General features: G+C 37.4%; 1 protein-coding gene across 1 annotated transcript in view; it reads left to right on the forward strand.

The window, feature by feature from the left end:
- COL11A1 (collagen type XI alpha 1 chain) overlaps positions 1 to 12,864 on the forward strand; it is a 232,216-nt gene that overhangs the window by 15,601 nt on the left and 203,751 nt on the right. Inside the window, exon 2 of the mRNA XM_084637779.1 lies at positions 4,427 to 4,594. Coding sequence (XP_084493905.1) covers positions 4,427 to 4,594 — 168 coding nt within the window. The remainder of the gene's footprint in view (positions 1 to 4,426; positions 4,595 to 12,864) is intronic.

The following is a 12,864-nucleotide window of genomic DNA, read 5'->3' on the forward strand; positions in this document are numbered from 1 at the left end:
TCCTCCATCATGACAGAAGTGTCAGAGCCAAACCTGAGTGAGTGGTGCTGGAGTATGGCTCTGGGCCCACAGGTGTTTACCATAACCTCTGAACTATCAGAAGACTTGCCACACAACCCTCTCCCCCAACCAGAAAATCTGATGTCCGTTCCTGCCACACTCCGCCCTGCCCTCCGCCCCTGGGCAAGGCATATTTCCCTGAATACCTCTGTTCTAGAGAGTGAGAAGTGGGGGCAGTACATTGAAGTTTTGTCCAGGGCGGCAATTGTCTTGTACATCACAAACTGTGACTAGTTTAAGGAAGATACCACTACACACCTCAGCAATTCCCATGGTGCACAGGATCCCAAAATTCTTTATAAAGAGATTTCCTCTTGCAGATATCTAGGCCCAGATGAATGAGGCACTGCATTTTATATATTTCTTTGTAGGTTTACCAGGGAACTTCCTTTTCTCATTTTGGATCACCACTTCTTTTAAAGTTTAATAATCAGGGGTTTTTGTATTTTCTGTTATGCCAGGCAAAGTGGTGGTCATTCGACAATATGTCATAAGGTTAATTTGTTACTCATGGTCTACTCTTATTTAGCAAAACAGCTATATTGTTATTGGAGATGGCAAAATTATCTGTTTTCAGTAAGTTTCCCTATTTGAAAATTGTTGTGAACAAGCTTGCTAGGTTTGCTGTCTAAATTATTTGACTAACAGTTTGTGGAAATAAATTTTATCTTCTGGGCTGTTTGGAAAGTATTCCGTTTTGATGATCTGCTGTTTGTGATGCATGAGCAATCACCTATATCACCTGATATCCCTCTGATCCCTGACAGACACTTTTTAAAACAGCAGAACAACAAACGATGAATGATCTTTTTTTTGTCTTGCTGACATTCCAATTCAGATATTCCATAAACAGCTGTTACCCAAACAGTAATGAGGAAGAAGTCTGTAGAAATGTCTGCAAACAGCAAAAGGGGCACAAAACTAGTTAAACTAAGCAGCCATTTGGAATTTGAATGAATATTCATATTTACTGATTCTGCAGTATTTTTACCAGCTCTAATCATTATGTACATTGCAAAAAACACCAATAAGTTATTGGAGAAACAGTTTGGCCAACCCTTTTACGGTTGTAGAAGTGCTTTGGCATGTCTCCCACATGAGTAATGAGACAGTTCAGTGAACATATATCATATTCATTGAAATTAATAGGAATGCCTTTATAAGGCATAAACCAAGGTTTACAAAGTTAAAGCTCATATTTTTAGATTTTATGTAATGATTTTCATTATTTAATGTTGAAACGTAGCTTTTCAGAATGTTTAAATTTAGTTTTAGGAAAATGTAGAATAGATATCTTTTATTTGTAGCAGGTGTACATTTAGGGATTCTTTCAGGATGTATTAACTTGTATTAACATTCAGTATTGTGTTTATTTTTGATAATAATGTAATCTTGGTGGGGGAGGAAAATATCAGAGGTAGAATTATTTAAAATAAGTGTAGCAGAAGCTCACTGGTATTTTTTTCTGAAAATGTATCACCAGATGGAAGGAGCCATATACTTTGTCATCTCATTACGGAAACCTTGGAACGTTTTTACTTTAGGAAGTCCAGAGTTGGACTTTTACAGAGTGAGATTTAACCACACACTTGACTGCTTTTGATTATCTATCTTCATGCTGGCAGTGCAATGAGCTGAGTAGAATGAACTATTTTAGTTATAAGCGCACTCACATGTGTTACTGATAGAATGATTTATGAAATGCTGAGCTGAAGCAAAATCAGTACTGAAGACAATACTGGCTACGGTTGAGCAAACAGTGAAGAAAAATATTCACAAACATTTCTGTGATTCTAACTAGAATTTCAGTTTTACTATGTTTTCAACCTTTCTGTTTGCTGTTGGTGAACATTCATTAAAATACATGAATATTCACAAGCACTGAATTTCAGGCCTACACTTGATATTTGTGGACTCATTAAATGAATAGTCAGTAGAGAATACATGCATTACTACTGCTTGTTTACAGTTCATGAACAGGAGAAAGAAGTGATACATTCACCAAATACATTTGTGTTGAGAATTTGCTCAGCCTTAACAGTGGAAGTAATTTAATTTAGTTTTAAAAGATTGCCTTTACAGAAAGTGGTTAGAATTTTGCCTGCTTAGAGACTTCAGGATTGGGCCCAAAGGGAAGACAATCAGTTAAAATGATCTTTTTCTCTATAAAATAAAGAGTGCCAGTTTGACATCCCTATTTCTCCCCTGAAGCCATACAGCATGGACAATGTGATGTAAGCTGCCTCACCCAACTCCCACATTTGTTTTCTGGGAGCAGCCATTTGGAATTTGAATGAATATTCATATTTACTGATTCTGCAGTATTTTTACCAGCTCTAATCATTATGTACATTGCAAAAAACACCAATAAGTTATTGGAGAAACAGTTTGGCCAACCCTTTTACGGTTGTAGAAGTGCTTTGGCATGTCTCCCACATGAGTAATGAGACAGTTCAGTGAACATATATCATATTCATTGAAATTAATAGGAATGCTTTTACAAGGCATAAACCAAGGTTTACAAAGTTAAAGCTCATATTTTTAGATTTTATGTAATGATTTTCATTATTTAATGTTGAAACGTAGCTTTTCAGAATGTTTAAATTTAGTTTTAGGAAAATGTAGAATAGATATCTTTTATTTGTAGCAGGTGTACATTTAGGGATTCTTTCAGGATGTATTAACTTGTGATAAACATTCAGTATTGTGTTTATTTTTGATAATAATGTAATCTTGGTGGGGGAGGAAAATATCAGAGGTAGAATTATTTAAAATAAGTGTAGCAGAAGCTCACTGGTATTTTTTTCTGAAAATGTATCACCAGATGGAAGGAGCCATATACTTTGTCATCTCATTACGGAAACCTTGGAACGTTTTTACTTTAGAAAGTCCAGAGTTGGCCTCTTTTGAGGGGAAAGTAATTCTGTCTCCATGCCATTCAATCCTTGGCATCCCTGCAACAGTAACCAAGGATGCCAAAGAGTTCAAATTGTGAGTGTTTTTGTTATGTGGACACTTGTTTACCAGGACCTGGAGCGAGAATTTAAAATTACTTCACAGCAGCCAGCAGCCACAGGCTACCAGCAATCTTGATTGGATTGTTTTAGATTATTTAGACGGTAAGACCTCTGGGGCAGGGCCAGGGACCGAGATCGTCTTTTTCTCTGTGTTTGTACAGTGCCTAGCACAATGCGTTCCTGGTTCATGACTGGGGCTCCTAGGCACTACTGCTATATAAATAATAATAAATAATAATGTGAACCATTGACCTAGAAACAACAGGCTCTGTCTATTTACTCCTTTTCTGAGCTACCCAGTATGGCTTGCACACATTTTACAGTATCATGGCTGTTTACACCATCATCCTGTTATGCCTAAAATCAAATCTGGATGTATTCAGAGATCAATTAAGGATTGGTGCCTGAACAACAGTTACTATATATTAATGCGCTGATCTCATAAGAATGAATACAAGGTGTCACGGCAAGCTGTTCTGAGCGAGAGATGATTCTTCATGCCTGTATGGGGATTAAACATCTTTGTTGTGCTCATTATTGTAAAACTCAATAGTGAACATAATCCTGCTCCTTTAAGAGACAAATGACTACAACAGCGCTCCCTACAGTGAAAATCCCAAATAAAGATCTGAAGTGTGGTTCAGTGCAGTCAAATTCTAGAAAAAAGAGAGACCCAAGCAGCTAACTTCCCCCAGCCCTCTTTCTAGAAATCATTCCTCTTTGACCCTTGTGGCCAGACTCTCCAGAGCACATCCCACTTCTAATGTGTTCAGCAGGGTGGAGGGCAAATTAATTAATCCCCCACAGTTGCTCCAACTTTGTAAAATTCCTGTGATGCTTCTTTTAGCTAGATGGGGAGACAATGAGCCCCTTTCCTACCAACCTCTGGAAAAGAGTGCTGTACGCTCAGTCCCATGTGGTCAGAATGTATATTTGTATTAGGGGTCAAAGAAGATTATGTTTCAGAGCTAAGTGTTGGTACAATATATGAAATGCTCGTTAAGTCATTTCCACTTATCAGAATTCATGTGTTAAAGGAATCTGTGTTGTAAACACTAATCTCCAGATTATTTATGAAATAGTAAATCTCAATTAGCAAGTGACTGTTAAAAAAAATCTGATCTTAACTAACTTACACTGGGTATGATGAGCTCCTAGATATTTGATGAGAAAATGACCCTGTTAAAATAATATTCTACTGTAAGAATAGCCTGCAAAAAAAACAAAATATGATGTAGCCATTCTGATGATTAGACACCTGCATATATAATTTAGCAATGAAATTCATTTCCTTTTTGAAATGTTGCAGTTTGAATGATTCTTTGTTGTTGTTTTTGCTACTTTTTCAGCTGAACCAGTTGATGTGCTAAAAGCATTAGAATTTCACAAGTCACCAGAAGGAATATTAAGAACAGCAGGATTTTGCACAAACAGAAAGGATTCAAAAGAATCAGATGTTGCCTACAGAGTTTCAAAACATGCACAACTCAGTGCCCCAACAAAGCAACTGTACCCAGGTGAGTCTATAAGAAAGTCAGTTTCCTGGCATGTTTTCTTATTGTCCCAGACAGGCAGAAAGATAATCAATATACAATGGATGTGGTTTAATTTGACCACTACTATATTATTTAACTCATCTTGGAACTAATCTACAGTAATTCGTACATGCGGGTCATTGTTCCTTCCTTAATTGTTTCAACCTAGTGGAGGGCTGCAATGACCCCCACCACTCTCCACAGCTGTTCCCATCACATTTCTGGGACTGTACCACTAAGCCCAAATTATGCAGGTTAAGGAGCTAGGGAATGGACAATGCCTCTCTGCTGTACCAGATGTTAGGAGACCCAATTCTGCTCCCCAGCTTCTTTAGGGATGCCTTCCCCTAAGTCACTTCTAAATCCAGTTTTTCAGGGAACTGGATCCCTATGGAATAAGTACCAGCACAGGATACCTGCTAAATTGTGACATCTCTCCTCTGACTAAATTTACCAGATCTCTGAGCTGCTGTGGGAACGGCAAAAAGTCACCCCACACCATCCTGCCTAATATGGTGGTGAGGGAGAATTCTTTCCCAGTCCTAAATAAGGCAACTAGCACCATGCCCACAGTAGACCATAAAAAATTAAATCCTACACTAATCCCAGGGCTGGAAGCTGCTAATCAGGCATGAGAGTCGGCTCAGGCAATTGTCGTGTACATCACAAACTGTGACTAGGTGTGCATGGGTCAATGGCCTACCTGAGTGTCATCAGCTCAGGGTGATACCTTACACCCTTCTTGGCCACCTGCTCCCAGTTCCTGAGGGGGGAGACCCTTAAATGGGCCACTACCTTCCTTCCCCCGCATCAATCCGACGAAAGCTCCCCCACCATGAGATTGCACGGTCTGTGCTTCCTGATGTGTTTTCTTATTGTCTGTGTTTTTCTGCTAGTTGCAGCATAGCACAGAGCCCATTCCCATTAACTAGTGTAGCATCATGAGATGTCCCTGCTTTCCTTTCAGTTACAAATGCAGGAAGCAGCCAATCAAATGGGCAGACAGAGTGTTTTTAAAAAAAATTACATACCAAATATTTAGGGCCTGATTATTCTCACACCAGTTTTATGTTAGTGTGTCTCCACTAACTTCAAATCTACTTTGGATTTACACTGGTGCAAGAGATCAGTGAATCAGGCCATCAAATGCCATACATAGAGAAATACTGCTTGATACTACATAATACTGTAATAATTATTTTTTCATTGCCTTTATGAAGATCAGACTCAGTACTGCAATCCTCACTCACAAAACACCTATTGGCTTAAATGAGAATTTTGCTTGAGTAAGGACTGCAAGACATACTGTTAACTAGTCACTAAACTTGTCTCAGTGTATAAAACACCTCACCATATGAACTCTCTCAGCTTCTGTATTAGGAAGTCACTGCTTAATCCGGAACATTTACAAAAGACAACTATTGGATCCAGTTATCTTAAGAGGCAATAGTTACACTTAGTAACAGGCATAGGAGAACAAGTTTGTACTGCAACCAGAAAAGCAACACTGAAAAAATGTGTAAAAACATTTCTTGGGAGATTTCTACCCTCAAATTTTCAGAATCAAGAGGTTTAGCTAGAGATTGAAATAAGCATCTGAACTTTTGAGTGTTTACCTGAATTGAATATTTTATCAATTAATAGACAAAATGATTAACATTTCACAAAGATTCTAGATTAAATTAACTGTATGGTTTAACATATTGGTGAATTCAGGCTACAATTACAGTTGTCATATTACAGCAACAGTGATTACAAAAATAGTGGTATGGTAACATATTTACATGTGTAGAGAAAGGAAAGGAAATGGACCAAGCAGCACAATAAAACAAATGTTGCTTCTTTGTTAAAGTGGCAAACCTCTGAGGTGGGATGATAACTGACACGTACTGGCTAGAAGGAAAATATATGACTGGCTGTGTTCCTAGTGAAAAGGCCTTCCACTGCTATGACTTCATACTTTGCATTGATGGGAGCAACATGAGTATTGCTGACAGAGTAATTTTAGTAAAACTAAGTAATTTTACCTGGTTTTCTCATCATTCTATCAGAGGGAATTTTATGAATATTTGGTGATAGATCCATAAGGTGGACGGCATTGCCAAGTTTCTTACTTCTGTGCCAGGAACAGTCTATTTTAAAAGAAACGCTTCTGGAAGTTATGTTACAGTGGTAGAAATGCAGATTGTGGTTGGTTGTTGCAAAATCATTCCCAGAAGTACCATCTGGTTGACATTATGTAAGGGTATCTTTTGATATTTTGGGTACTACACGTGGTTAGTTGTGGGTAACAGGTAATGTGACTCCAGTCCATCTCTGATTTCTCTGACACGAAATAAGCACATTTTTTTTGGGGGGGGGAGGGGGGAAGAGGGATGACAAATTTTCATTCCATGATTTTGCTTTCACTCTTTTCACTTGATTGAAAGTGTTGCAGTTTATTAAACACACACACACACACATATATATATATTTAATATATATAAAAACTTTCAATCTTCATGCCATGACATGCAAGCAGATTTTGAGTGGGTTTGCTTGTGAGCACACAAAAAGTTCCTGTGTTAACTTGCACTTATTTTATGAATGACACTGTAGACTAACTATTAGATTTGGCAGCTACAGTAGTAACTGCTCGTTTTGTTCTTGAATGCCAGAGTAAATATGTTCATTATGTTGTTTGTTGGCACATAAATTTAAATTGCCTTTGGCAGACTCAATGTAGGTGCTTTTCTTCCTAACCTCTGCAGGATTTCTGGATTAGAACTAGGTGGAGCACTCAGTTTCACCCTGCTGTTCCACCTCTTGAACTCTCCTTTCTGGGGCATGCAAGGGGAAACTGTCAGTTAAAGAGAGAGGGAAAAAACTGGCTTAAAACGCATAATCTATTTGGAAAAACACCATGCTACCCACTTTTTGAACAAAGAACTCAGAAGAAAACATTTATAAGAGTCCAGTAGGCAGTACTTAATAAACTGAGCCATAAAACAGCTTATGGACCCAATACTCTGTTTGTAAAGCATTTGGAATGGATGGCTTGCCATTGACTTTAAAAGGGGTGAGGATTTCCTCATCGGTGTTAATTTTGTCTTGGGATGTGGTGCAATGAATGCTTTCTGTGAACATGAATGTGCCTGGACCACCATCTAAACACTTACCATAGAAAGAGCTACTATGATTTTCACTCCATTTACTATAATTTTCTTTCTGTCTGTGTGAGGAATGCCATGGCAGATCCAGAAAGCACTGATTATGTGTCAGTGTGACACCCTTTCTAGTGTGCGGTATTTTCGAGATGGCATTCTTAGAATTATGTCAGTGTTTCATTCTGTCATGACTGGGTGGGGGGATATGCACAGTATTTGAAGGTACTTGTAGGGTGTGTCCCGCTTCTGGGTGGGAGAACCCCTCCATAAGACCCACTGTTCCCAAGCCCCCCAACCCCAATGATCAGTTTCATAGAGTGTAGTCCACCTGCTACCTTTGTCTAGGGACGGAAAGTGAGCTCGCTCATTCTGGGATCTTTGGAAAACATCCAATAGGTCTGGAATTCCCTTACCATGACAAAAAAAGAAAAAATCCTTCTGTGGCTTTTTCAGGGAGCATGTGCAAATACTGTTGTGCATTATGTGTCATGTTAGCCCAGAGAATTTTGTTAAATTTTCAGAAGCAGAGCGCCCAGTGGGTGTGTATATATTTATGTTTTAGTGCTTCATAATAGGGGAAAGACAAAAAAAGATTTTAAACAGGACTAAGAAGTGAGCAAATCAATAGCCAACATTTTAGTGAAACCAAAGTACATGTTGCAGTGCTCCCTTTATCCACTATCATAGCTGATCTCTAGGTTTGGGTATCTTTTTAGCTACTGTGGTTCAAAGAGAGACAAACAGCTACATATTGAAGTTCACTGTGTGACCTTGAAGGAGTCATTTAATGTCTCTGTGCCTCAGCTTACGCATTTGTAAAAATCAGGATAATAATATTTACCTGCCTCACAGGAGGGTATTGAGGCTTCATTACATAATGTTTCTAGACTGCTTTGAACTCACAAGTTGAAAGATATTATACAGTTACTATAAATTGTTATATTCTTGTACTGTCTTATTACCACGTTATATTTTTTACATTTTCAAAGAATGACAACAGAACAACAGATAATGATTTTCCTAATCATTTTATTGTTGCCCTTGTTAAAACTTATCCAGTCCATTCTTACTGTTTAAATAAAATTGCCCAAGAAATCTAAAAGTAATTAAGAAAGTTTGATAACTATTTCAGCTAAGCATGTAAGCGTGATACTTTGTCGTAAATAAGAAAGGCTTGATTCACATTCTTAATTTGTTTATGTTGATACTGGGTTCCCCTCAGAAGCAATTTGCTTATCATTCACCATTTCAATGCAATACTAAACACATGGGCATATCATAGTACAGTATAGAATACACAAAACTCACTGTACTGAGGTGAACAATGCTACTCATTTTTGTGACCTTCCTCACAAAGCTTCCACAGTTTATTTTTTCCACGGTGTCTTATCTGATTGAAAAACACATGCTCAGACTAGATGAATTAGTGCCACCTGCCTTAAGCATTTTCAACATCGCTTTCAGATTAACAGTTCAGACAAGGCAGGTGTTCAAGTCCTTTCAAGTTATCTGTTTGGTCTCCCTTCATCCCAATCATTTGTTCTTTCTTTTTTTCCTTTTGCTGTCATCTATTCAACCTAATATTAAAAGGTATGCTGTATAGTGTCATTTCATCTGTAAACTCACAACTTTACTTTAAAACACCCAATCCAAAACCCACTGAAATCAACATAAAGTTCCCTATTGACTTCAATGGATCAAGTCCATTAAGAATAAGATCCCAAATCAAGCCTCAAATCTTCATAGATTCCCATTATATTCTGAAAATCTTTTACTAACGAAGTTAAAATATGATGAATATAAAGCACACAAAGCACCATTATTGCAGACAGTAAAATAAATGTTAACACTAAGCATTTCCTGTAACAGTAATATAGTGGTGCAAATTCTTTTCCAAACAGTGAAAGTAATACCATATGATAAGAAAGCAATCATCAACTCTGTCTATACTACTGTACTGATTCTTTTGTAGTATTATTTCTATTAATATTACTGCTATTTAAAAAAGGCAAACATCTAGATTTCATGCAAGTGATAAGTCTGAGCATCCAAGCAATCAGAAATTTCAGTTTCAAATGTCTCTCATGACATTAACTTGGCCAGATTGCACATTATGTATGTTTTATTGTTTACACTGATAAACTACAATACTTTAAGGTTCATATTTAATAAGAAAAGCAAGACAAGTAAATACTAAATGTATGCAGTGTAATTGAATTTTGAATTTGTGCCAGGGTTTTGTTGGTGGTTTTTTGGGGGAATGTGTGAGGAGGGGAAGAAGGCACATTTAGTTTATCAAAGAGGCTGGGGCCCGGAAGAAAAGAGGGACAGAAATCTAGAGCTATTTGGCTTGGAGAGATTAACCTAGCCACCCTTAACTATGTACACCTGAACCCTGCTGTCCTTACCTCTGCCATCCTTATTTGAAAGTCCACAAGCTGAATAAACCACTTGAAACACTTAAGGACTGGGACAGGCTTGAATGGTTTAAAACTATTTTTAACCCTTAAAGAAATTTAATCTTCTTAAGCTTTCTACATCTGTGGGTAGTTTAAGCAGTTTAAACAACTTTAAATCCTTAGAGCAGCTAACTTCTGTTTAAGACCTCTAAAGATTTAGAGCTGCTTAAACTATCTGGCAACTGCAGTTTAGATTGTTCGAAAGAATACGGCTTCAGAGTGCTCCAAAATGATAAACCCATTCTGATTTTGAATAAATCTTAAAAAAATCAGATCCACCTTTACAAAATGCCAACTTAGAGTTCAGTGTTTAAACTTTTAAAACTTGTGAACTGATTTTCTTAAAACCTGTTTTTTTATTTTATTTTTTTTTAGTTAAAAAATCAAGGACTTGTTGAGATCTACAAAGAAAGCCAGTTTTGAAGTTTCTATCTAATGTCAAAATTCTTATCAGAACATATAAGAAAAGGAATATTGTTTATGCTCAGAAATGGCTAAAACATTTTAATCAGATTTTAGGGTTTTGTTTTTTTTTAATTACCTATGGGCTGAAAACAAAAATTGCGGCAAAAAAGGAATTAGAGAAAGTTAAGAGCAAGTGAAAAGTGGAGGTTAGAGTAGAAGATGGAATACAACCCTAGCTACAGCATGTGCTACAACTATTATTTCCAGTTATACGGAGCTTTCTAGCTTCCCTATGATGGAGGTAAACGTTCTTATATATATTCAGGGAATTATAGACTGCAGTACAGAAAGGTTAAGGGCCATATTCTGCCCACAGTTATATCCCCTGAAGTTGACGTGAATGGTGAATATAGCCTAAAGTAATTTGCTCAAAGTTGAAGAAAGCAGTGGCAGAGATAATAAAATAACTCAGGAATTCTGACTACCAATAACATCCTGTAACTACAGGAACAATACTCCCTTCTTTTCATTCTTGAAAGCACATTTCCTGAGTGAATTATAGCAATGTATAGGTCATGTGCTTAATCAAAGAGGATCGAATTCATACAATAAAGTGATCTTCTTAGCTGAAAAACACCATTTTCAGGAAAATAAACCTGACCATTTTAATCATTTATATGAATGTTCAATCTGCAGTTTATACTTAATTAATAGAAGAAAAAAATTGCATTACATGCAACAAATGTTCTCTCTGCAATCAAGAAATCCTTAAAGTAACCTGCAAATTAAAATCTAATATAAATTCATAGGGAAGCTATAAAGAAATCAAAAATGCCAATACTTGTTTCTAATATGCAGCCTTATAATGTAATATGCAAGTCCCTTCCTCTAACTCTTTACAGATCTGAGTCATCACTCTCAGGGGTCTTTAATACAAAACACAGTGTTCATCCCAAAGTCTCAGTAATTTTACACACAGGAGCAGCGTATTTTCTAAACTACTGATGGTAGGTGTATTGCTTTGTACCTGTCTTTTTAAAATCTGATATACACCCAGTTTACTGGCCTGCTCTCCGTGCTTGTTGTGCCTCGGGCTGAGATGAATTAAAGCGTATTCTGCTTTTTAATTCAATAAATAATTTAATTCAGATTCACCTTAAAACAAATCTACTAAGTTTCTTACACAATTTAACATTTTTCGGTATTTTAGCCCTTCCTGTTTGTGTTTTAATTTTATTTCATTTTTTCAGATATCATTAAACCTCTCCAATGAATCTTAAAAGCGTTCCTGTCACATGTGAGATGACTGAGCCTATGTTAAGACTTTTGAAAAATATGAATGTTTATAAACTTTGGATTATAAACATAAGTGGGCTTTACTAGAACTGGAATGTTCCTGGAGCACTTGTTTTAATACTATAACATCAAAACTGGGAAAAAAATCTGAGATCCTTAGAGTCAACTAACTCACAAATGCCTACCTTTGAATTTATTGCCACACTTTTTAATTTAGGGTAGACATGGACCAAAGAGGCAATGTTTGGATCTGGATTTGGAGTAGGTTTAGCCAGCCTAGGGTTCATATTCTATGGCACTGAAATAAAGAAGTTGATCATGCAAGACAAAGTTATGGGTGTGAGGGGCAGGGCTCAGCAGCTCTGGGATCCCTTTTGCTTTATGTCTTATATTCCTAAAGGTCATGCTTCAGGGCTTCAGCCAGTCATCTGTAGGGGGTCAGGAAAGGATTCTCCGCTGCCTCCAGTGTATGCTGTTTTTGTCTGCTTCCTCTGAAGGATCAGAAATGGCTGTGTGATGTCTGGAGATGTAACACTGGATGAGGTGGGTTGGTGCTCTCAGGTGGCACTGCACAGTCTCTCTCACTCTCACACACGCACACACAAACACACATGTTTAGCTGGCTAGTTTTTGGTCATGTGCTTAGCATCTGACTGATCATAATGTGTGAGATCAGAAAGGAATTCCCCCCCCCCAAGGTCAGATTGACAGTGACCGTGGGGGTTTTGCTCCTTTTTCAGCAGCACAGAGTACAGATCACTTGTTGGGATTATCTGGGTATATCTCATCTAATCATTTCTCTGCCATTGCAGGGGTCTGGGGTGTTCAGTCCCTCGCAGGTTCTGCCTGTGACACAATAGTTTAGTCTCCTGTGGACACTAATACTTCGGTCTAGTTTGGGTTGTTGAATTTAGTGTTCAGGTACTCGGTGGTGTTAGTGGCCTAT

The sequence above is a fragment of the Lepidochelys olivacea genome (genome assembly GCF_965140295.1).
Source record: "Lepidochelys olivacea isolate rLepOli2 genome assembly, chromosome: 8".
Taxonomy (NCBI): Eukaryota; Metazoa; Chordata; order Testudines; family Cheloniidae; genus Lepidochelys; species Lepidochelys olivacea.